Below are 26,653 nucleotides of genomic sequence, written 5' to 3' on the forward strand. Positions count from 1 at the left end.
TAAATAGAGTCAACGGTCTCCTTCGTTTGCTCGTCTTGTCCTTTAGTAGGCTACCATTCGTAATGACGTGACTTGTTGTTTCTTTTTGTCCTTTTTGCCTCCCTTCTTAAGCCCGGAAACTATTTGGATGAAGTCTCCTTCTTTCCGCTTTTTCCCCAGTTCGCTTAGCAAGGGACTATCAGCGGTCCGTTTGGTGCTTACATTGTTCTCAACGAGTAGCGCAGTTGTTTCTGCTTTTCTCGCATCTTTCGTTACTGTCCATGTCCGCCTCTAGAAGGCAATGTGGTCCAAGAGTTCCATTTCTATCAGTGGGTTTTTCTCGTCTTTGCTGACTTTTTTTTGGAGCAAGGTTCCAGACCGCATGCGCTTCATTATTGCATTTGCTGATAAGCCTTTCCTCTTTAGTTTCAACAAGGACAATCGACGGGGCTCTCGCTCGGCTTATGTCGGAATCCATCTGCTCAGTTTCAGTGTTTTTCGCTAGTTTTTCATTTTTTCGAAAAAAGAAGACTGTAGAGTACTCAAGTTGGCATCCCCACACTTATAGCGGCATCACTTTTCGAAACTTCCTCTTCATTTGTGCTTGCGCATTCCGGTGTCTCTTCGGGTTTCAGCCTACTCTATGGATATCATATTCAGAGAAGCTGGCCTCAATAGTCAGGAACAGATGTATTCCGGGAACAAAGCCTCTAATTCTACTCTTTCCTGAAGTCTGACCTACGCTTCATTCAGTTACTCGGGGAAATCCACGGAGGTCACCTATATTTAATTTCACTTTTCACATACCATTACCAGTTAGCCAACTACATAATTTTCAATTGAAAATGTCGTGCCCGGAATCTTATTTTAAGTGTTTGCAAATGCAAATATTCTAAATGAAAATCATTAGATAAAGTGTCACTGCCCTTCTTATAGTCTACTTTTTTCGACCTTTAGATTTTATGGAAAATAAGTTCAAAACTCTTACCTTATAAATATTATTGAATTTCTCCTCGACGAGTATATTGTAAATATCTGAATAAACTGTAGGTCCCGACTTTCCGAAAGCCAGGCTAGCTCTTAAAAAATTTGGAAGCGACGTCCGATTTTCCGTCAGCAAGTCTTCAAACATCCCAAATAACTGTGAATCATTCATATCAACTCCAATATCTTGCAGCACATCAAGGGGAATCATATCTTCTTCCATGACAACGTCTTCAGATAACAACATTAGCAGTTTCTCAGCAGCCTTTTCAAAATATTCCAAGAGATTCGATAAACCTCGACGCCTTCCAATTCCTTGGTTTCCCAGAGAATCCCCAGCGTCCATTGGCTCGATTACTTCATCAGTCCAGTCTTTGGCCTGTTGGTAGATGTCTCCATATTGAAATTCCGGATCCAAATGCATTTTCCAATCATACTCAGTAGAATTAAGAATAGACTTTAAAACAGATGTAATCGCGGAAATCCGCGGACCAACTATTGCCACACGGCACGTTGGTTTGCAGAAAAAATATTGGCATGGACTACGGACAAATTTTTTCATAGCTGACAGTGAAGAAAGCATGTATAACGTCCCCATGAACCTTGTTAGAAACAATGGTTTGCCAAACATGATTTTTCCTTCGCTCAACTTGACAGGACATTTGGTCATGAAATGAGTTGACCGCCACCTCACATTGGGCGAAATTTTATTTAATTCGCAGCAGTAACGGAACTTCTCTTCCAAAGTATTCATCTTATCTAAGTCGGTTTGGATAGCTTTGCTGATCCCATTCGGAAATATTGGAACGGCTTCCTTCACGTATTTATAGTTTATGAACTTCATACGGTATTCTAGCTGCTCCACTGCTTCACTTACTGGAAATCGGGTGTCAATTTTAATTACCATATTTTTTGCGTAATGCAAAATAAATTGCTCCATCTCATTTTTAATGCTTATAAAACGTTTCATAAACAAAGGAATTGTTGTTTCGTGGATACCAGATCGTTGATCTACGAAAAAGTTATCACTATTATATTCTGATTCAGAACTGTCAAATGTTGAAAGTTTGGAAGTTTTTGTCCTCGATGTCAAAACGTTTGTGAAGGACGTTCCAATTGAAAAAATATCAGCTTCACCGAGTATATTTGTTTCCGCTACGTTTTCTTCTAGATTCAACTTCGATTGGCGAGACGACGGTCTAGTACAAGGGATATTATCGTCTTCGTCATGACGGAAATAAATGATAATGTCTGGAGGGAGTTCCAGTTGCAATAAAGAAATAAATTGCTTGCGAACATTAAGAATGACATCCTCTTCTGAGGGAATGTTTTCAAGTCTTTCATTGTTTATTATCCTGTGAAGACGGAGCTCCTGAAACCGAAAAATATGCATTTTATTTTGTGAGGTTTTACTCAGCTAATAAACAGAAAATATATAAAGAAATCATCGTGCATCAGCAAAGTGCTAGGTGATACTGAACGCAAAAAATGTCTTCAGTATTATCCAAATCCTAGCTATGCTTCCACTTGGTGATCGCTGGGAGTTCTTTCCTTTGCCAAATGAAGAAACATAAAAGCAAGTTTTCCCCGCCTAACTTTGGGAAAACTATATCAACTGGTCCTCCAGGTTGGGAGTTAGTGTATGGCTGACGATCCTACCCGAAAAAACTGTCATAAAGTCATGACAGGAGCCTCGGGCTGGACTGGAAGCACAACGACAGACCCGACAATGGAATCGGACATACGAAAGCTATTCAAGTATCTTGTCAACAAAAACCGTAGGCAGGAATAGGATTTCTGAAAAAGAGCGACTATGTTACAGCTGCCATCCAGTAAACCATGTGCTGAGAGTAGGTTTCTTTGTTAGTCAAAAAATAAAACCGACTATTCCCTCTGCGCTTTTCAGGCAAACTTCGAAACATTTGCCTCATAAACGTTTATACCCTTACTAAGTAAACTGCAGAATCGGAAAAGGACATCTTCTATGAGACAGTGAAACGGAAATTTTAACAGCCAAGAAGGCCCCTCTTTCATACTCAAAAATACCCTTGAAGAATTTATCAAAAATACCTGGTTTGTAGGGAAAGAAATCCTCAAGCAATCGTAGATGCCTTCAAAGGGGACAACGTTAAACTATATTTATCACGTGCTAATCGAACGCCGCCACCTCTCAGCCTTAATAAATGTCGGAGCATATAGGAGGGCTAATATAGACTCAGATTACCATTTCGTTGGTATGTTGCTCCTGGCTTGAACGATGCCAACTGAAATCCCCTCTGAAAATCGTCGATCCACAGAAAGAAGTCAATAGAAGCACTGTTGGGATATGGCGAATGCCAGAGATATTACCCTTTTCAAATCCACACGATTATGTCGACAATGACAACATAATGGGAAGAACATCCTCAGATGGGCAAACTGCCTTCTCCCAGATGGAGTAGGGAAGGCGATCTGGTACCGATTATTGAAGGTAGAACGAAGTACATGATGGCAACGACAGCACCGGAAACAAAAACAAGTTTTAGTTTAGTTTAATGGGAGAGCCGCAGATCGAAGCACTCAGGAATTTTGTTAAGGTCATTGTACTACCCCCACAGATCGTCCATTCAATGGATTCCCGCCTGCGACTTTCGCAAGCTTTTGCAAATGTGAGGACATTTTTAAGAGGCAAGGAGTGCACAGATTCTACACTGAAAAAAAACCATACAAAGGTATCTTCTTCTGAGATCAGCCGATCAGCTGTATATGAAATTCAGGGCCGTCTTCTCCTATTCGCTGCGTATAGTCGATCTGAATTTTTACCATGTGGTAGTTTAAGGAATGTCGTATTAAAAGCCCTGCTAGGGTTTTCATGTCGCACTTCTTAAGGGATGTCGCCCTGCCGACCCCGAGCTCTTTCACGAAAGTTTTCTCCTGCCGACGGGAGTTTACATTTCTCCATTCGGCTGCGTGAACCCTGGCATGCATATCAAGAATTTTTCCTTCAGTTGACCAAGTTCGTCGGAACAGATTCAAGTTGTGCAACACCACCATTTTCGTTGCAAACATTCTTCTGCTGCCAATGAGATGGCATATATCTCCGCCTGGAATATGGTTGTTATTTTTCCGGGAAGTCAAATCCATCTTCCATGATTGACTCGTCGATGAAAATTACTAGGTCTGTAATCCCAAAAGACTCGTGGCCATTTGTCGGCCATACTTTCCGCTTATTTATTACGACGGATTCAAAGGCGAATCTGCAAACCATAATATAGTCGGCAGGCAACAAAGCCACCTGATGCTTGCCAAGAGATTTGCAGAAGGACGAAAGATCGTATGGCTGGCTGCCTTTCCACCTGCCAGTGGTACCAAGTCTATATACGTCGCTAGCTGCTTTCCATTTCACCTCCAAATGAATACCGCAATCGGCATAGCACTCATTGCTCGAGTAATATTTAGGCAACCGAGCCTTTGTATCTTCCTGCTGTTAACAAAGTTCTGTCTTGGCCACCAGACTATGCATGCATAGATCAAAATTATGGATATTATATATAATGAATTAGTTGTGATGAAAGTCCTCAGGTCTTACCTATCGCCGTCCTACAACACCAGAGCAATCTGCAGGACTTTTGATATTTCTGGATGGGATGCTTCCACGTTAGCTTAAAGTCGAAATCTAGTCCTAAATACTTGACTGTTTATTACAGTTGGATTTCCCCTGATAAGGTTACAGAGGCACCAACTACGAATTACATGCGAATTTGCAGCCAAGCGGCCACATACTCTGCCCGCAAACTTGGCGATAATTGTTATGGCTAGATCATCCGCAAATACTTGTGGAACTGATTAACATCAGATTATCGTTACTGCCTTTCCGCGTCACAAATCACCGCAAATGAGACATAATTGAAGGCACCTACCATGTCCATGAATGGAGCTAAGGCGTATTCTTTTTGGGACATCGCCTTCTAAACTTTTGCCGTGAGCTAAGGGGGTGCTGTCTCAAGGGATTTATCTTTCCGGTAAACATGTTAACTACAGTGAAGTAGTCACTTAGGGATTTATGTAACCCTTATGAACCGATCTACTAGTCTTTCCAGTTCTTTTAGTAGAAAGGAAGTTAGACTGACCGGTTGGAAGCTTTTTGCAGCCATTTTGGTGGGTTTAACTGGTTTGGGAATAAATATCACATTCACATCGCGCCGGGTGAATGAATATAACCGTGTTCGAGGCATGCACGGTATATATTCCGAATATGTTGACCCTTTAGATTTCTCTTAACCTCTTTGTACCAAAGGTCAAATCAGACTTTAGAATTCAGTTGAGGAGCACTCTTGTGGTTGTCCTCTGTTTTGCCAAGTCCCAGTTTCACCACGTTATTTTACCCTTCTTTGACGCATTGAGTTGACAGCTTTCTTCGGAAGCTTCTCTGTCAATCCATGCCCATTACGAAATCAATGCGCCTGTGAACCGAAAGCGTGATATCGCCTGATACTCTTCACTCGACGACAACAGCCGCAATTTCAGGGGATATCATCGTAATGTTGATGACCTCTCGCTTGACCACGTTGAAGAAAGTGGGTGCATTACCCACATTGAGGATCTATAGTTCGGTTTCTACCAGATGTAGCAATTATCAATTGAAAATAATACCACCAAGACAGGGGACTACAAATGTGAAAGCATTAAAAATTCTCTCGGTCCCTATTCATTTGGGTGAAGATGATCCAGCCCGATAATCGTATAGGTGCAATATCGATGATAAGAAAACAAAACGTGTGTAGACCGTGCTTAGATGGAGCCCAGGTAGCTGCTGGGGTATCAAATTGGTGGAACTCGGTACAGAACCGAGGTGCCCCTTACTAAAACAGAGCTAGATTAAACACAAGTTGTTGAGAAGAAAGCTAAGTAAAAATTTCAATAGATGCAGACCTTATCATCCAATAGAGAAAATATAAAATTTCCATCTGAATAGTTTCTTAAGAGGCATTTGTAGGGTAAGAAAGCTAAATTTTTTCATTTTTCTGTGCTGGGGAATGGAACCTAAGTCCATGTTATTGTCAGAAAGCAAAGAGGTAGAGCTAAACTATCCACGGTATTGACGAATATTAACCGCATAGGTCCGCCAGCAAGTACGTGCAGCCCAACTAATATACACCGAAAACATACGGCTATATCCCTCTATCCTAGCCCAGCTCTTGAATTTGTAGAGTTTCGTTCGAGTCTCTTGCTCGACCACAAGCACAAATCGTACGCCTTACTAACAGAGAGAACCAAGCATTTCACCAAAAGAGGAACTTCATCCAGAGGAATGTAAATTTGGACACAAAAAAAAATAAAGGAGGCTCAAAACCTAACGGCGTGCAAAGACACGACGAATCACATCCACTCAAACATTGATCCAGCCCCTGATGACGCTCTTAGCGCTCCCACCCCACCTTGGTATTTCGAGACCTGATTTATGCGAAATGCCCCTTAATTTTTTTCCTTTTTCTTATACAGAGTGGACGAAAGGCAGTGCGACCCGCGCACTCCCCATTGATCTTCTCTCAGCGTCCTCCGTGTTTTCTCCCAGTACAAGAAGATGGCATGAAACACGAAAAAGACATTTGAACTACCAAATCTGCTTGTAGTTCTGATGAATTCAGAAATTGGAATAAATCACGATATGGGTCGCCTGGACAATTTGAAAAAAATCTTACAAAAATCCTGATATTGAACCATTAAGTATGAAAACGCAAAGCCCGCAACTACTCCTGTCTGACAGTCTACGAGGCCATGGTTTCTAAATGATTACCCACATTCAGTCTTAGTTACCATAACAACAATATTTGAAATAATGTGAGGAACAATTGTTGTTTAAAAACCTTACGTATTCTGGATCAATGTTCGATTCTTCGGAATCAGATGAAAATGTGTCCTCATCGGAATCACCCATCCCCACATCTTCAAAACGATAGGTATCGTCTTCCTCGTTAAACACTCCTTCGCTGGTTCCACTGTCTGGTGATGTATTCTTAGATTGACTGTCGATTGGGAATACAACATTTTTCGTGATTTTTTTCAACCAATTATGACACTTTTCCAAAGGTGGCTCGTCGATATTTATCAAATTTTCAAACCGAACAGGAAGACGATCCGCAGAGAAATTCTTGTACGGTATAATAGGAAAACCAGTCAACACATACCCTCTGTATCTCACATCTGGTCGTTGCAAAGCTTTTTGCAATAGCTCTAGGACCAATTTAACAGGAATATCCTTTCCCATTTTCAAGTTAGTGTAAATCCACTTGCCAACATCCGTTCTCTTTGCCATCTCTGTATTTATCAAATCGTGTACATCCAAATGAACATGAAACATCTTTTCAGCGAAGGCAACACCAACTTCATACCGATTGTCAGAGGGTATCCCCATGAATAGGAAGCATGTAGGTTTCAGATGCATGAAGTCACGCTGAATTTTAGTGCCACAATAGATTTCATTGAAGTATTGAATCTGTCTTTGCTTTGATTTATTCGCATAGAAGTTATCGATAAGTCGCACTGCATCCAAAGGTTCGAATTCATTGATGAAAGAATTGGCAACTATCACTGCTGGATACTCTGACGTCTGCTTTTCAGATACAAGGAATAATATTTGATCAACGATTTCATCGACGATGTTTTCGACGAAGTGATTGGGCGCTGTTGGTATAAAATACTTAGGAAAGTTCTTCAATGGAAAAAAGTGCGGCATTTTGGACGTAATAGAAATTATCGGGCTGAAAACTACAATATATACGCGAATGACCCTTTTCAATTAATATTTATCATTGTCAGTTTACTGGGATTTATCGATCTGAATTATTTCCTGAGTGCATCTATACATTGGATTTTAAATATATTGGTTTCTTAAAGCCTAATTCATGTTGAAAGACCATTCAATCACATTTATGAAAATTAGATAAAGCTATGAAGATCGACAATTAACATGAAATTTCGTATTGCTGTCAGTGTGTCAGAAAAATTTCTATATGGTGATACGGTAAGATCTCTCTCAGGCGAGTTTCCATTTGCCAGAAAAAATTGTTCGAATCATAGAGATTTCGACTTAAGGGGGATTTCCTATCTGACGGGTTCCAAAAATCGATTTTTTCTTTTATATATATTTTGAAATCAGAATATGTTGGGAGTATCTTCATCATCAACGGCGCAACAACCGGTATACCCTCATGGCCTGCCTTAATAAGGGACTCCAGACACCCCGGTTTTGCGCCGAAGTCCACCGATTCGATATCCCTAAAAGCTGCCTGGCGTCCTGGCCTATGCCATTGCCCATCTCCGGCAGGATCTGTCTCGTCTTCATTTTCTACCATTGATATTGCCCTGATAGACTTTCCGAGCAGGAGCATCCTCATCCATACGGATTAAGTGACCCGTCCACTGTAACCTATTGAGCCGGATTTTATCCACAACCTGACGGTCATGATATCGCTCATAGATTTCGTCGTTATGTAGGCTACGGAATCGTCCATTTTCATGTAGGCGACTAGAAATTCTTCGGAGGATTCTTCTCTCAAACGCGGCCAAGAGTTCGCAATTCTTCTTGCTAAGAACTCAAGTCCCCGAGGAATACATGAGGACTGGCAAGATCATAGTCTTGTACAGTCAGGAAAGGAAGGGTGTAGGCTTCATAAAAAATTTTGAACTGAAGCACTAATGAAAGCACGTAGCTTTTCCTCCAACAAAATTTTTACTCCATGTAGATATGTATTCGGGGAGCTACCTAACTCACATACGGAAAAAGTGAGAAACCTACCTTAAGAATCAAAGAAGAGACTAAGTGGCTCTAGAAATACATATCTACATGAAATAAATGTTTTCAAGAGGAAAATCACGTGTTTTTATTATTGTTGAATACTACAAACACGGAACGATAATTATAATTTAGAGCTGAAGCACATTTCCAGAAACTCTCAACCGTGGCAAGTAGGTGTGCTTGACAGACCATTTAGAGGATAATAGCAACCATAACAAAAATTTACTGTTCCTCATTATTGGAAATAAACGCGAGTAATACTACTAGCCAACAAAACTTAAATAGAGCCCTAAGTAAAACTATGATAGTCGAAATAAAAAGACAAGTAAAACAAATGGAAAACGGTTTTGAACTTTTATTTCAGTTTTAGGAATATTTTGTGGCTTTTGATGATTCACCGTGTTATCATGTCTTTGTAAGTTGGACATCCTCCGTGATTTGTTGGATGGCGTTACAATAGAAAAGATGGAGCATTCCTCGCGAGAATGGCTTTTCGTACATAACGCAATCTGTTCAATGCTGATTTCGAAGTTCCGAGTTCATCAAGTCTGATAAGCTCTCCTTGTGAAAGGGACTGTCCTTTTTTGCCACAACGCATACAACCTACTTTATTATTATATGTGGATAAGGGACCCTTTATCTCATGTATTACGCCGCAGGGTTTGTTCTCTTTTTTTAATTTCTTATCAACGGTGCAACAACCGGTGTCTGATCTAGAACTCCCTTAGTAAGGAACTCCAAACATCCCGGCTTTGCGCCGAGGTTCACCAATTCGGTATTTTTTATCGGAGACTGAAAAGATGTGACGTGGTTTTACGCATGTAATGGGCAACTCAAGATTATTCTGCGGTAATAACGGAAACGGAAAGGGGTAAAAACGCCTTGGAAGCCTGCACTCGATTCAACTCGTGTTGTTCTGTTGGCTGTTTTCGGACACATGTCGCAGAAAATTTCTGTCATCCGAGGTCTTCGGTGATTGTTTCGCGTAGCACAGATCTAGGGATTTGCGGAAATATCGCAGAAAATTTATCTAACGTCAATCTGTGATCATCACGATCGTTGGTGTGAATGTTTATTATTGCAAATACCGATATTTCGGGAACCACTTGTTCCCTTCATCAGTGCTAACAAGATAGACCTTATAGGGTTGAAAAGAGAATGCCGTGTTCATTGTCATCCAAATATCATAATTACGACCAAACGATGTAAAACCGAGCGATTTTATTTGCAAAAATTGTCAAATAGCTCTACGTACATGTTGACATCCATATTGCATGATATAAAGCATAGCGGTGATAATCCATAATATCCAAATGCAGCCTAAACCATTACTGATCCTTCAGTTTCGTCCAGGACAGAGGCAACTCATCAGACGGTGCCTCATCTCTGCCCTGGGAGCAGCGTGACCGTAAGTGGCAACAGATGGAAAACGCTCCTTTATATATTCGCAAAAACACGCCAAAGGTGCGAATTATAGCTTAGGCTCAAACTATGGTTTCACTTGGATATAATTCGCACCCTTGGCGTGTTTTTGCAAATATATAGGAGCGTTTTCCATCTGTTGCCACTTACGGTCACGCTGCTCCCAAGGCAGATGTGAGGCAGCGTAATTCTCCGTATGCGTATTTGGGCGGCCACTTGCCGAAAAGTAAAGTAACTTGAAGGATTGCCCATTCACGCATCAATTTCCCACTTTCCTGTTAAAAATTGGTTGATTACTTGAAAAGTAACAAACACTAAACCGGATACCTTCACGTAGATAAGATTCAAATTGCTTGCTCGATAACGTCGTCGCGTTTTCTTTTCCACCTTGTGAGAATTCAATTTTTAAAGCATTATAATTAACAAATGAGCGTTCCGAATTGTTTTTTTAAACGGATATGCTAATTTAGCAGGTGAAACTACTATTTCAGCGTAAAAAACATATAGACATTTTGTAACGCGGGGAAGTCCATTCCACTAGTTTTTTCACCATTCACCCATAATACTGGGCTTAATCCACGTTCCTCTTCTGATAGGTGCATAGTGCGTGGCATTTGCATCGAAAAATTAAAATTATATAAAAGTGCAGCTTGAATTTTCATCGAAAAACTACTTACTATTTTTTTCTCAATATAAGATTAAACAAACCGCTTGAAAAAATAACGAAACTTGTCGCGCAACAGTCCCAATGCTACTGAAATCATTTTGCACATATAATTCTTTACTATGAAAATATATTGCTCGAATGAATTTCTTCCTTGAAAGTGAAGATCAGGTCAAAAAAAGCAACTGCAGCAAATAAAAAATAATATATAATCAAATAAGCGAAAAAGAGACAGAAATAGCTTTTGCACGTACAGTATATATATTTTATAACGACCTTGACGGGACCGGTGAAATTCGGACCTTATAACCGTAGGTCATAACGATCTACCTCCAGATGAATACTCCAAAAATACTTTTTATTTTTGATAGAAAAGAGTAAGATAAATGAGTACAACAAAAATTATATGTACATTCTGCATAATTTATTCAACAACATGGCTCAGATGATTTTAGTTTCATTTTGACAAAAAAAAATCCGTCATTTTAGTTTGTTTTTGTGATGTCCTGTTTTCTAAAAAGTGTCTTTCAATTACTTTTTCCAAAAGTAATAAAGCAAAATCTGTTTTATCTTCTTTCATCATCATCATCAACGGCGCGACAACCGGTATACGGTCTAGGCCTCATAAGGAACTCCAGACATCCCGGTTTCGCGCCGAGGTCCACCAAGTTAATATCCATAAAAGCTGTCTGGCGTCCTGGCCTACGCCATCGCTCCATCTCAGACAGGATCTGCCTCGTCTTCTTTTTCTACCATAGATATTGCCCTTATAGACTTTTCGGGTGGGATCATCCTCATCCATACGGATTAAGTGACTCGCCCACCGTAGCCTATTGAACCGGATTTTATCCACAACCGGGCGGTCATGGTATCGCTCATAGATTTCGTCATTGTGTAGGCTACGGAATCGTCCATCCTCATGTAGGGGGTCAAACATTCTTCGGAGGATTTTTCTCTCGAACGCGGCCAAAAGTTCGCAATTTTTCTTGCTAAGAACCCAAGTTTCCGAGGAATACATGAGGACTGGCAAGATCATAGTCTTGTACAGAAAGAGCTTTGACCCTATCGTGAGACGTTTCGAGCGGAACAGTTTTTGTAAGCTGAAATAGGCTCTGTTGACTGATAACAACCGTGCGCGGATTTCATCATCGTAGCTGTTATCGGTTGTGATTTTCGATCCTAGATAGGAGAAATTGTCAACGGTCTCAAAGTTGTATTCTCCTATCTTTATTCTTCCCGTTTGACCAGTGCGGTTTGATGTTGTTGGTTGGTTGGTTTTCCGTGCTGACACGGCCACCATATATTTTGTCTTGCCTTCATTGATGCGCAGCCCAAGATCTCGCACCGCCTGCTCGATCTGGATGAAGGCAGTTTGCACGTCTCGAGTGGTTTTTCCTATGATGTCGATATCGTCAGCATAGGCCAGTAGTTGTGTGGACTTAAAAAGGATCGTACCTCTTGCATTTACCTCAGCATCACGGATAACTTTCTCGAGGGCCAGGTTGAAGAGGACGCATGATAGGACATCCCCTTGTCGTAGACCGTTGTTGATGGGGAATGGTCTTTAGAGTGATCCTGCTGCTTTTATCTGGCCTCGCACACAGAGTCAGCCTGACCAAAATTGAATTTTTACTCCAGGAAAAAATATCAGCTCGCCTGATGTGCGGTAGGAAACGCTTCACCCAAGGTCGTCACCACTCCTCAGTCACTTGCCCCGCCAAACAATGAGGAACACGGCGCAGAGTAACAAAATGACCAAGAGCTCCGTCGGAATGGTCGACCTCATCTGACGATTCCAGTAGCAACTTAAACGCTCATTCTTTCCTTTACGATATTTTCACTTTTCCATTCTCTTTCATTATTTGTGCTTTTCAATGGTTTTTCCCGATTTGTTCCTAATAACCCCATTTCGCGAAAAAAAAATCTTTTTACCTTCTTTTCTTACAACGTCAACCCCAATCAAAACAAAATTTCACCCTTCGAAGTACCACCGGGATCAAGAACATTGATGCCAAACTGGTCACTGAACACAACACTGAATTGATTGCATACGTTTCGCCGCGCTGGCTTTTCATAACCCGGTAGTTCCCCTAATTTGATGATTCCTTGGCGTTTACATACTGCGCTCATATATATGTCGTTATAAACAATATATTTTATTTAACAAGGTGTATAAGACTGCCCTTTCGTTTTAAAAAGGATAACTACATGTTTTCTTCATTATTTATTCCTAATCATTCAGTTATTACACAATCGTTTATTTCTAGATCCTTTCTCTTTCTTAAAGAACTCATAATAGACCTTCAAAAATTAATAAGAGTGATTTCTGTTTCAGCACGTAGGGTACCGGTCCCGGACGAACGTTTCGACTTTTTATGCGATTACCACAAACCAGCCAGGTAATTATTATTCCCAATAAAATGTTCCTACAATCAAATTTCATTGCATGGCGTAACGAAAACAACTAACAGCGCATATTTTAATATGTTTAGAGCAATTTACGGGCAATAGACATGTTACCGAAACACTTCGCGAAGTGTAATTTGCGCTATAACGCCATGCTCACGTCTCGAGCACACCCCCAACTATTCATTTTCAGAAATATTGAAATAACATGGCAATATGCAAATGATATAAGAGGCTATTTCTCTCTTTAGTTTAATAATATCCACAAAGATGGCTTCTGTTTTGCCATCTTAACATTTACCACCATTAGCTGTGAACCGGCTGAAAAGTTGTTCATCCTTTCGTGACTTTTTAATTGCAATGGGCGTAACTTGATTTTGATTTTTCTTGTACTTCTTATGTATCCTATCCGTTTCATTCAACATAAAATATGGATGAGGTAAACCCAACCAGTTAGTGCAAAGTATATGCACAATCGTTCTACCTGCAAAAACCTCTGCACAACGGCAGTCTTCACATGGAAAGCCGCCTGCCTCCGGGCGCCTACTTTACATATTCCAGTTTTTAGTTGAGAAAATAATGCATATCGCGTGTAAGTCGTCCAATCACCTAAGAATATGTTTTCCGTTAAGACAACTCCGCCCTTTTCACCAGAATGGAATGAAAAATAGGCAAATTGTAAAGAAGCAAGAGGATTATGTAAAAACACGGATCGGCTGAAAAAAAGATACTGAAAAAGATCGCGCACACGCAGAATATCTTGTCCATGAGCTCCAGAGATCACAACATTCTTCTGATCGGATCAATTTAGTTCGAAAAATAATTACAAAATTGCCAAATTACTTGCCGATGATGAGGGAAAATGACCTTCTTGGAAACTATGGAAATGGGACTATACAGCAACTATAGCTTAATCTGATGCAAATTTAAGTTAATTGCATGAGAAAATATGCATTTATGTGCATTTAAGATGGGTAGGGTAATTACCATGAAATTTTGTAGTGTAGTAATTGATCGGCAAATGGTCGTATGTGCACTCGTATGCAGGAAAGCGCTATTAGGCTTGCAATAACAGTCCATTTTAAATTATAGGGAATAAAAGTAAGCGGAATTTACAACTTTGTTAATTCTGAGGTCGTTAGCTACACTTAAAATGTATATCCTTTGAGGAAAATCCGCAAAAAAAAATGGTTAAAAAGAGTCTTAAGCTAGAAAGAAATCATCATCATCAACGACGCAACAACCGGTATCCGGTCTAGGCCTGTGTTAATGAGGAACTCCAGACATCCCGGTTTTGCGCCGAGGACCACCAATTCGATATCCCTAAAAGCTGCCTGGCGTCCTGGCCTACGCCATAGTTCCATCTTAGGCAGCGTCCTCGTTTTCTTTTTCTACCATAGATATTGCCCTTACAGACTTTTAGGACTGGATCATCCTCTTCCATACGGATTAAGTGACCCGCCCACCGTAACCTATTAAGTCGGATTTTATCCACAACCTGACGGTCCTAGTATCGTTCATAGGTTTCGTCGTTATGCAGGCTACGGAATCGTCCATCCTTATGTAGGGGGCCAAAAATTCCCCGGAGGATTCTTCTCTGGCACGCGGCCAAAAGTTTGCAATTTTTCTTGCTAAGAACCCAAGTCTCCGAGGAATACATGAAGACTGGCAAGAGCATTGACACTATGGTGAGACGTTTCGAGCGGAATAGTGTTTGTAAGCTGAAATAGGTTCTGTTGGCTGCCAACAACCGTGTGCGGATTTCATCGTCGTAGCTGTTATCGGTTGTGATGTTCGACCCTAGATAGGAGAAATATTCAACAGTCCCAAAATTGTAGTCTCCTATCTTTATTCTCCCGGTTTAACTAATAGTCCGCATAGCTGAGTGGTTAGAGCACAAGGCTGTCGTACGGAAAGTCACGGTTCAAATTTCACTGGTAGCAGTGAAATATCGGGCAAGCGCAATGCTGACCACATTGCCTCCTACAGTGTACTACTGTAGTATACCATTTTGGTCTTGAATGAAGTGCTCGTTGCACCAATGATTATTATTATTGTCTTAGACCGCTGTTAATATCGAATGGTCTCGAAATTGATCCTGCTGCTTTTATCCGACCTCACACATTGGCTGGCCTAGCCAGCCTCATCAATGTCATCGGGATACCAAATTCTCTCAGCTATGCTATCATAGGCGGCCGGCCTAAAAGTCGATGAAAAGATGGTGCAATTGATGTCCATATTCCATGCCGCAGGGAGAAAATCTGATCTGGTGCTGATTTGCCTGGAATGAAGCTTCTTTGGTATGGGCCAATGATGTTCTGGGCGTATGGGGCTATCCGACCTAGCAGGATAGCGGAGAATATCTTATAGTTGGTACTCAGCAACATGATACCTCTATAATTGCTACACTGCGTGATATCTTCCTTTTTATGTCTGGCATTGATTCGCTGTCCCATACCTTTAGTATAAGTTGATGAACCGCTTAGTGTAATTGGTCGCCTCCATATTTAACCAATTCCATCGGCTTCTGGCGGCTTATGATTTTTAAGCCGATAAATTGCACGGACTGTTTCTTCTATACTTGGTGGTGGCAGTATTTGTCCGTCGTCTTCAGTGGGCGGGACCTTCAATTCACGGATGTCCTGGTTGTTTAGTAGTTCATCAAAGTACTCAACCCATCGCTCCAATATGCCCAGAGCTCGTGATAAGTCTCTGCGCATGCCCGCGTCCTTTGAAAATGCAAAATTACTCGGTATGCAGCATTCTTCCGTTCCGTTACTAACTTACATTCATCGTCGAACCAGCCGTTCCAACTCCTTTTGCGGCTAGGGCCAAGTATACTTGTGGCCATATTTAAGATAACGTTCTTCATTCGATTGTAAAGATCATTTGTTGATCCTGCATCTCCCGGATCTCTGTTGACTGCGGTTATCGCTGCATCCATTTGCCCATTATAGTTGTTGCGGAGGGTGCTGTGAATGGCTTCTCACCTGATTGTCAGAGAGGATTCTGGGTGGTGTTGTTATTCGAGCCCGGAGCACCATGCCAACGAGATAGTGATCCGAGTCTACATTGGCCCCCCTATATGTTCTGACATTCATCCAGGCTGAGAGGTGGCGACGTTCGATCAACACGTGATCAATTTGGTTGAAAGTGACCCTGTCCACGTTTGTTTGTGGACCGCTTTCCGCGCAAACCAGGTACTTGCAACAACCATTTCGTGTGACACTGCTAATTGAATAATCCGCTGTCAGTTATCATTTGTATTTTTATGTAAGCTATGGGAGCCAACGTATCGCCTGAATACGAGCTCAGTTCCTACTTAGTTGTTACAATTCCCAAGTATGATTTTTACATCATATCTGGGACAGGCTTCGAGGGTTCGTTCTACTGCATCGTAGAAGGTCTCCGACCCTGCAGTCTCCTCTGTAGGATTGTGAACGTTAATGAGGCTTACATTTCTAAATTTGCTGCGCAAGCGCAAAGTACATAACCCTTCGCTTATGTTTTCAAAGCCGATAACATCAGGTTTCTTTTTTGGCTGACTAAGAAACCTACTCCGAACACATGATTTACTGAATGGACACTATAATATAGGGTGTAGTGGCTCTTCTCCAGGAAACCAGTCCCTGTCCAAGCATCTGCTGCAACGCTGTTACATCAGTTCTATATTGGGTTGGCGTATCGGTTAGCTGCTTAGCAGCGCACGTTCCATAAAAAAATGCGCAAATCGCTATTCCGTTTACATTGTCGGGTTCGTCGTTGTGTTGTGAGTCCAGTCCGAGGCTCCTGTTGTGGCTTCGTAACAAGTTGTTTTCCGCGTAGGCTTGTCAGCCTTACCCAAACCGCAACCTGGAGGACCAATTGGTACAATTTGTCCCGTTTTTAGGCGCAGAAGACTCGCCTTAACCCTTCTCCGTCTACAGCTTTTCGTTAAGAAAGAACTATACAACCCTTCGAAAAAAAAATTACTAAACTTTAAAGAATAACAAAAACATGTACATTTCGAATTTACTGGAAAATATTTTTCTAAATTGTTCCTTTTTATAATAAAAATACATAGAAATACCTTTTTTCAAATTCCAGTAAAGTTCCAGCATATTTGAACGTTGTTGATATTGCTGGTCTCGTCAAAGGTGCTGCTGAAGGACAAGGTCTGGGAAATGCTTTCTTGTCACACATTAGCGCGTGCGATGCCATCTTTCATTTATGCCGTAAGTATCAGTCGAAATATTTATTGGTGTAATGATTTTACATAATTGCAACTATAATTCTATACTTGATAGATGATTTTAATCAATTCTGCGTATATGTGTATGAATGTGATTATTATTATAAAAGTTATGTCTTTCTTTGTCGATGATATACAATATATGTAAGATGAAAAAATCCCTGTTTCATATAGACGTTAAAATTTTACAAAAGTTTTAAAGCTTATCAGTAGGGCCCACTTTCGATTCAACTCAAAAATCCATTCCCCTAATTCCTTCACAAATTACAATAACCAAAATGAAGTTTTGAATTAGATATGTGACAAATGATAATGGAAATTCCAAAAAAGTAAGTAAGAAAATATACATTTTCCTTATTTCTTTTGAATGAGAAAACGCCGAAAAATCATAGGTTTAGTTTATGTCATTCAAATGAGGCAGATAGTGAAGACAATTTTTGAAAACGCTTCAGGCTGTTCTATCATAAAGATATCAACAGAACGTTGGTGCCAGATTTTTTCTTCAAATATATGTCATTGGCAAAGCTATCTGCACAGTATCCGTCGCGTGCTCTAATATTTTCCAATGATTCGATTCGTTTATCAATAGAATCTTTGAGTGAGTTTGTTATTCTTCATTGGAACGGATTCACACTAGAGTTCAATAACAAGGCAGTAAAGTTGCTATAAGCGAGTAAAAAAGAACTAAAGATTCTAAAACACAACTTCGCATCGAAAAATGTGTCACCAAAAGTTTTTTTTTTTTGGAACACACACGCCGAAATATAAGACAACTATTTACTTATAGAAAAGACAATAAGAACAATATATTGAACCAACAAAAAAATGTTACATTTGGACAACGATTTGGCATTGGCATAGAAAAACAATTTTCGCTGCCAAAAATTGTTTTTCGATGACATGACCACCGAGATTTGCATTTGCTCGTTCCGCAACAACACTCCACCTTCAGCTGAAACCAAAGGGGGTTTCAGCGAGGAATCAGACGCGCTCAGCTGCCGCGTGGCGTTGCCTCCCTAAGCAGACGCAACAAACCAGTGGTGTTGAGTCCTTATCTTATCTATCCTTATCTCTCTCCGCGGGATTTACAGCAAATTCTTCGTGGCAGCACCTGCAACCAAGAAGGGTCATCTGAGGTCATCATTGCGGCCTTCAACATCCTGTGCCACGTTTCAAGCATCCCATTGGACTGCGAGTGGTGCGCGGTTGTCCGGTAGCATTTGAAACCGAGAAGTTTGCCCAACTCTGAGAAAAAGAAGGGTTCAAGCTGCATTCCCTTGTCGGTGATTATAATTACCGGCACATCAAAGCATGGAATCCATTCTCGACAGAGGGCCTCAGCACAAGATTATGCACTAAAGCCTTTCAGAGGTATCGCCTCAGGCCACCGCGTGAACCAATTGATGATTGTGAGGCAATATCTAAAACTGTGCGAATCTCGCAAAGGGCCAATTAAATCGAAATGAATTGTGGTGGACCGAGGAAACACGCCAACCTCTTCCCTCACATGTTTTGTAGTTTTGCACTATCTGACCTAAGAATTAATGTTCTTGTTCATGGGCAGCCAGACATCCTTCGCAGTGACTGACCGATTCATTGTGCGAATGCGTGGGTGTGCTAGATCGTGAACGACCTGAAGAAGTTATTCTCGGAAATCGGCGGGAATATATGGCATTGGTCGCTTGACTCGCAGTATATACTGGATGTTGAGTCGAAGGGAGAAAATTCCCTAAATGTGTATTTGAAGTTGGTGCTCAGGCTCTGAAAAACTGCGGCTGTCAGATTTGGTTGCCTTTTTGGTGAAGAGCAGCACTTACGGCAATGGCTGACGCATCGACGAACACGGCGGAATTCTGGACCCGAGTGTCGCAATCGAGAGGGAAGATCCACGCCGGATCACATCGTCGGTCGATATTTCTGCCGCCTCAGATGTTCAATAGCCACGGCCGTTGAAAATCCCACCCTACTGAGCTAAAAACAGCTTCTGCACATATAAATCTCCAAGCCCATATGTCATAATGGTAGTTATGCTCCAGAAACAGCAAGGAAGGGTTATGCCATGGCTTGTTGAAACTTAACGTGCGAATATGTACCCCACTCCTGGAAACGTGAGCTCGTGATTTTCATGAAGAAAGCATAGCCGTGAAGGACATTGGGCCAATCAACCTAACTTTTTTCGTGTTGAAGACCCTAGAGCGTGTCCTGGACATCCCCTTAAAGACAGCCATGGAGAGATCGCCCTGATCCTGTCTTACCACACCTACTTCAAAAGTAGATCAACAAAGACCTCTCATCACAAAGTAATTAACACTGTCTGCGTGTCCCTCCTATTATTCTGTGTCGCCTTTTTCAATTTGTTCGCGCCTCACAGTATTTTGCCGGATTGATGTTCTCCCCCTGAGAGAGATTTTCCATCAAAGTTATGTATTTATGGTCCCAAAATACGGGTGCCATGATTTAATGACAGGCAGCGAATGACGGCACAGATCTCACACTCGTCGGGAAATTGCATTAACATTTTCCAGAAGAGATGATCCCGATTAAGAGTTTTCACTATACTAGCCCCGAATTGGTCTCATTTTGAAGAGACAGAGTCAGGTTATGCGGCAATCAAAAAATCATTCCATATTCAATTTTCAATTACTTTCTGGACGTGCCTAGAAATTAAAAGCTTTAGAAAAATCAGTATCCAAAGCCTGAAGAAAAATACTGATTCAGGGTATAGGAAATAAGATGAACCTATGTTAGCTACGGAAGAAGGAGGAAGTACAAAAAGGTGACCAGAAAAGCTTGGATTCCTGTTGCTCCAGTGATCTGCTACGCTCGCTAACACAATCGTTGCGTTTTAATATTTAATTTTCCACAGAACTTACTCTAAACTAGCTCACAATTTCGTTCCTTCATATTACGGGCTTCTCCCTAAGTAACTATAAGAGTCATTTCGCTAAAAATTATCATTTGGTATTACTTTCTTCATAATAGTGCCGACCAGATTCATTTCATTTTTAGGGAGCACGTCATTTTCAAATGCCCTTATTACAACGCGGCAAAAGTCGCTGGACCTATTTTCGACCTGGATACAGATTTCTTGGTGGTTATCGCGAGTATAGAGACATATCAGACAAATTTCCTCACATACGTGGCACCAATGCAAATCCACCTCTCAATCGTCAGTAAATGAATTTTCGATATTTTCGAGTACCTCACCCAAGATGCGAATACTTTCAAAAAAATGTCCTCTTGCCTTTATTTTTCATCACTTACATCAGGTAGCTCGTCTAATAAGTATCAGCTAACAGTGTATATACTATAAGGAACCTGACAGTTGGAAATGTGGACACCGCGCTCGGCCTTTCTGCCACATGCGCCGGTAAAACCCTACTCCCTACCTCGTTACTGTTGCTATATATCCAAAGGCCTCGACATTCTACCTCGCAAAAATAGTTTGAGCGTCATCTCTACCGATATAGGCAGTACGCTATCATAAGCATTTTCGCTCACTCCTTCAATGCTATGGGGGTACTTATCATAATCCCCGTTCATTCTCATCAAGGTTTTTAAACTTGATTATGCCGTCTTGATTCTGACAGTTTTTTTCGAACTTTTATATACGATTGAAAATCGACTTTCGGTATTATCACCCTGCTTTTTTTAGCTCCAGCATAAAACCCCTTTCTAAAATCGTATGAGGCACAGTTTTATAAAGAATTCCATTTCAGTTTATGAAATTTACGAAATATTTCACTTTAGGTGCTTTCGATGAGACTGATGTTATTCACGTAGAAGGCGATGTGAATCCAATTCGTGATTTAGAGATTATCGGCGAAGAGCTTCGCCTCAAGGATGAAGAGAAACTGATGCAGAATTTAGAAAAGCTCGAACGCGTTGTTTGCAGAGGAGGCGACAAGAAGTTGAAACCAGAATATGTAAGTAAAAGTGTGTAGAGAAAACATCACCAATAACTCTGCTCGCAAAGCCCTTAAATTCACAACAAATACTCTTGCAAACAAAGCAATAAAAATTTCAACAAATAAATTGATAATTTCATGTGAAAAAAACAAACTCTCAGCAAAATCCTCAAAAATGATGTATCCTCTTTATATAATTTATTAAAACCTTTAATTATCAGGATTCGCTTGTGAAAATCAAAGGTGTTTTAGTCGACGAGAAAAAACACATCCGATTCGCCGATTGGAGTGCTCATGACGTAAGTACTCTACATAGTCTCTTACTCCAGGATTTTCTAGAATAATCTTATCACCTTTCTTACATTTCTAGATCGAAGTCTTGAACAAGTATCTATTTCTAACATCAAAACCGGGCATTTATTTAGTCAACCTTTCCGAAAAAGATTTCATTCGCAAAAAGAATAAATGGTTGATCAAAATCAAAGAATGGGTAGATAAAAATGACCCTGGTGCCCCAATTATCCCATTCTCAGGAATGTTTGAACAAAAAATTTCAGAAATGGAAGAAGCCGAACGGAAGGCATACGAAGAAGAGACAAAATGCCATTCAGTTTTGGATAAAATCATTGTTACCGGTTACAAAGCTCTACAATTGGAATATTTCTTTACTGCTGGCCCGGATGAAGTGAAAGCATGGACTATTCAGGTAGAGTTTATATTGCTTAGTATTGATCCATCCATCTTCAAACGAATATGTTCATTCTAAACTCTCTCTATTTCTTCTGCTTACAGAAAGGAACAAAAGCACCACAAGCTGCCGGTCGCATTCACACTGATTTCGAGAAGGGTTTCATTATGGCTGAAGTGATGCATTATAAGGATTTCAAGGAAGAAGGCTCAGAAGCAGCTGCTAAGTCAGCAGGAAAATATCGACAGCAAGGACGCAACTACACGGTTGAGGACGGTGACATTATTTTCTTCAAATTTAATGCAGGTGCCGGCCTTAAAGACGCTAAGAAGAAATGATACGGAGTCGTTATTTTGTTGCTTGTGATGTTCTACGTTAATATGATTGTGTATTCTCAAAGCTTTTTACAAAACGGCAAATATTAACAAGGTCTTTGTCCAGCTGTCCTTTTTCTATTGATTTTCTCCTTAAATGAAATAAATGAGAGATATAACTTTATAATGGAAATTTCATTCGTTTTCCTTTAAAATGAACTACCTTCATGAAATTTAGGAGCTAGGCACTACACCCTTCGTCACCCCTTATCCGGGTCTACACAACGAACGTCTGTTCAGCAGCAGGTCGATGGTAGTACCAAAGTGTTCGCGGCTATAATTTTACCATAGATAGCAATAAAGAACAACGTATTGCGATTAAATTTTACTTCAAATACCGGTAAAAGGGAGACGAAAAAGTTTGGCATATTAAATTTGTGTTATGATAGATCTATTATGTCTTTCGTTCTCATTTTTCGGTGATATAACGGAGAGAAGGGAGTCGGTTGAAAATTACGAAAAGAGTGGTCATACGCCACTAAAATCGAAACAATGTTAAAGAATCACCATAGAGCGAGTTGTAGGTAGCCGGAAAAAATAACTGGAATGCCAAAAACTACCACACAATGCATTATTAAGAACGATTTGAAGAAAAAGACTTTTGTTACACAAGCGCTAATCACCGAAGGTCAACTTGACTTGCCGAATTGTTTTGAATTTATTATTACGGATGATGAAAGTTGGTGCTTGACGTATGATCCTAAATGCTGATTGGGTCGGCGGAAATTCGACACAAACAAAAAAAGATGATTTCAAAAATTAGAAATTAAAGCAATGTTGGCCATTCTTTTAACTTCAAACTCGAGTTGTGGCGAGATTGTTCTTTTTTCCTCTTATTCAATAACGCACTAACCAGCCAAAACAAATGATTCTATTATCAGCAAACGGCCATGCTCACCTGACTTGAGTCCCCCGAACACCTGCTTACTATCCGTTTCCCAAATTAGAGGTGTATTTGAAAGGGGACCATTTTGCGTTTATAGACGAGATGCATGAGGCCGTGATAAAGAAGTTAAACAGTATTTCAAAAGAAGAGTTTCTGAAAAGTGTGAAAAGATTTCTGAAAAAAATATTTAAATTTTTTTTGCGTTTTTATAGCTGTCCGAATGGCTCAAGTGGTTAAAGCGCTGGAAAGATGCGGTTCAAATCTCACTGATGGCAGAGGGATTTCATAGTATGCGCGGGATTTCATAGTTCCCATCTATCCACCAAATTTCGTCCGGATCGGTTTAGCCATTTTGGAGCAAAGTGCGTGTGACAGACAGACATTGAATCGATTTTAATAAAGTTTTGTTTTACACAAAATTATTTTTATTTTCGACAGGCAGTTACCTGAATCCGTGTTTAATAATCGCGTTGCGTCTTTTCTCAAGATTTCCAAACTTTCCTAAGGATCCACGAACTAATCCAGAAGCTGCAACGCATCGAGAGGATGGGTGAGGACGAGGTGATGGTATCGTTCGACGTGAAACCATGGTTTCCCAACACGCCAATGAGAGAGTCAATTTTCGGACTCGAAAGATAGCTGCGCCAGTTTGGATCTGACCCAGAATGGAAAAGAAAAGTTCGAATTTGTACAAACCTTGGTAGGAGTTGCATGAACGAAAACTATTCTAGGTGTCGGGATCAATTCTACAAAACCACTTCAGGAGTAGCCGTTACTCACTGAAAGGTTCACGGCATTAATCAAAGAAGAAATTGAGTCGAGAGGAATAATGACTAAAATATGGTTTAGGTATGTAGGTGATGTATTTGCGATTGTTAGAAGAGATGATATCGACAAAGTCATCTCCTTGATAAACAAGATACATCATAAAATTGAGTTTACACTAGAGGCAGAAAAAGAAACTCTAGCGGGAAGCTTGAATTCGAGATATACCGTAAGCCAAGCCCAACGCAGAGAGCGATACCAGCAATTTCGCACCATACATTTTCCCAAAAAATGGCAGCCTATAATTGCATGATTCACCGACTGCTATGTGACTATTTCTATGCAGAAGGCATTTAAGACCTTGATTGATAAGCCCACCCATCGGACGCCATCTTTTTTGTCCTATAACAACTCAAACCAACTCAAGTCTCACCTTCTGTATATAGTCTTTTTGTCACAGTGGTATGTTCATCAGGAATCTGCTGTCATTTCCATTATATACGTTCTCTTCGGATGGTTAATAACAATACTTTGCAATTTATTGAATATGTCAACAGTTGTTTTATTTTATTATGAACATGTGAACTAGCTTAATTGAGGAGTAGGTCAGCAGTGGTTTATGTGGCCCAATGAAACATAGCACGTTCACCATCATGGGATAGTGAGTCCAACTGCTTGATGTAGTCTACAATGGCGCTGTTTCTCCTCCTTAATGAGTAACTCATCCACTGCCACTTCCGCTTTCGAATCAACTCGTCCATTAGCCGACCACGTTCTTTGTTTGATATAGTATTAGGGCAGTCAGTACCAGTGTTGATGAAAGCTTAGAACTTTTGAGTAGCAGTGGGGGTCACTTTCCACTGTGCTACACCCATATATCAACACAGAAGGAACATTAGCAAAGAACAACCTCAAATTAATTGTTTAGGATAAGTGAGGGATCTTAAGTCCACAACCACTTGTTGTTGGACCCATAATTTTTTAATGCTTGGGTGCCATGCCCTAGAAGAGGGATCCGCGGACCAAAGAGACGTGGGAGTAAGTTGCTCTCCATTTGGTCCGGTCCAACAACAAGTGGTTGTGGACTTAGGATCCCTCACTTATCTTAAACAATTAATTTAGCTTTAGCCAGTTCAGGCTCAAACTATTGGTTTCTATTGGATATAATTCGCACCCTTGGCGTGTTTTTCCAAATATATAAAGAAGCGTTTTCCACCTAATGCCACTCATGATCACGCTGCTCCCAGGGCAGAGGTGAGGCAGCGTCTGACGAGTTGCCTCTGCCCTGGACGAAACCGTTTGTCCTATAAATCTCAACTTGATTTTAGTGTTGAGATAGCTGCATTTCCAGATTTTAGACAAAACAAGGAGGGCGGATCTAGCGCTGTTAATGCTTCGAGATGCATCAAGTTGAGTGTCGCCGTCGCCGGAAACCACGCTTCCGAGATATATAAATTGATCACCGTCTTCGATGTCAAACTTCGTTTTGGATCTTACATTTCTCTGAGATTTTACCTGGATGCAGCACACTGCAGTTTCTCTCATCATATGCCGCTCTAATAATGCGGCGGAAATCTGAACTCGGCGCACTGTCCAAAATGATCCGCAAGGTTTGATGTTGTCAATACAGAAGGATCCAGAGCGGAAACCAGCCTGCTATCTGTTGACAAAGCTTTCGAGATAGTCCCTGATGCTTTCCAAAATTATTTTAGCTATTATCTTTGCGACGGCAAGGAATTCGCAAATACCCTTCCAATCATCACACTGAAAACAGATGACCTTCTTCGGAATCTTAACAATAATCTTCTTCTACTCTTTGCATAAGGTCTCGGATTCCCAGAATTTCCGTATAAATGGAAGTAGCAGGCCTGTGAAAGCAGGCAGCAATGAATAGCTCTGGGGAGAAGAATTATGTACATCTTTAGAGATTGATTTATCAACAGTAGGAAAATGTCTCATATGAGAATGATCTAGGAGGAAAGTCACTGGGTTTAATATAAATTGAAGTGGCGGAGTATTGAGAAGCGTTTTTGACCTGTGAACTCTTGCCTCAATGGAAAAACAAAAAGGACTTTTAGATTGGATTGCCCCTGCTGATTAAAAATGGATTGTATATCAAGACTAAGCTTTCTAAACGAATTGTATGTCAAGACTAAGTTTACTTCCACTGGCTCTATCGATTTTGATAGATAAATCAAATCAATAAACGGAATCTTCTGCTACAAGGCGATTCAAATTAATCAAGTTACTGCATCACCCATTTATTCGCGGCTTCTAATCGCATCCAACAGGATGTTGTCAATCCTTTACATTTCAAAACCTGCAAAGTGAGTCTCTAGAGGCATTTTTAAGGCTTCCTTTTCAGTTTTTACGTATGCGGTTTTACCAATTTACGAATGACTTCTTGATTAGTACCCCAAACTGTTGCAACGGAAGGTTGTGATTCAAGTTTCACTCGTGACTAAGGCGTCGGTATTATAAGGAGGAGGACGTCAATCTGCTCATCTATGAATAAGTACCTACATTAAATCAAGGAACCAATGAAGGAACCGGAGCACGCAACCATCAA

At 40.6% G+C, this 26,653-nt stretch overlaps 1 protein-coding gene across 1 annotated transcript in view; it reads left to right on the forward strand.

Annotated features, from left to right (window-relative positions):
- The window catches only part of LOC119656752 (obg-like ATPase 1), a 44,820-nt gene extending 22,263 nt beyond the window's left edge, over positions 1-22,557 (forward strand). The window contains exons 3-8 of the mRNA XM_038063315.1: positions 13,165-13,225; positions 17,319-17,446; positions 21,214-21,389; positions 21,593-21,670; positions 21,742-22,077; positions 22,164-22,557. Of these exons, the coding sequence (XP_037919243.1) occupies positions 13,165-13,225; positions 17,319-17,446; positions 21,214-21,389; positions 21,593-21,670; positions 21,742-22,077; positions 22,164-22,397 (1,013 nt within the window). The 3' untranslated portion in view covers positions 22,398-22,557. The remainder of the gene's footprint in view (positions 1-13,164; positions 13,226-17,318; positions 17,447-21,213; positions 21,390-21,592; positions 21,671-21,741; positions 22,078-22,163) is intronic.
- The last annotated feature ends 4,096 nt before the right edge of the window (positions 22,558-26,653 follow it).

Source organism: Hermetia illucens, chromosome 5, assembly GCF_905115235.1.
Source record: "Hermetia illucens chromosome 5, iHerIll2.2.curated.20191125, whole genome shotgun sequence".
NCBI classification, from domain to species: Eukaryota; Metazoa; Arthropoda; class Insecta; order Diptera; family Stratiomyidae; genus Hermetia; species Hermetia illucens.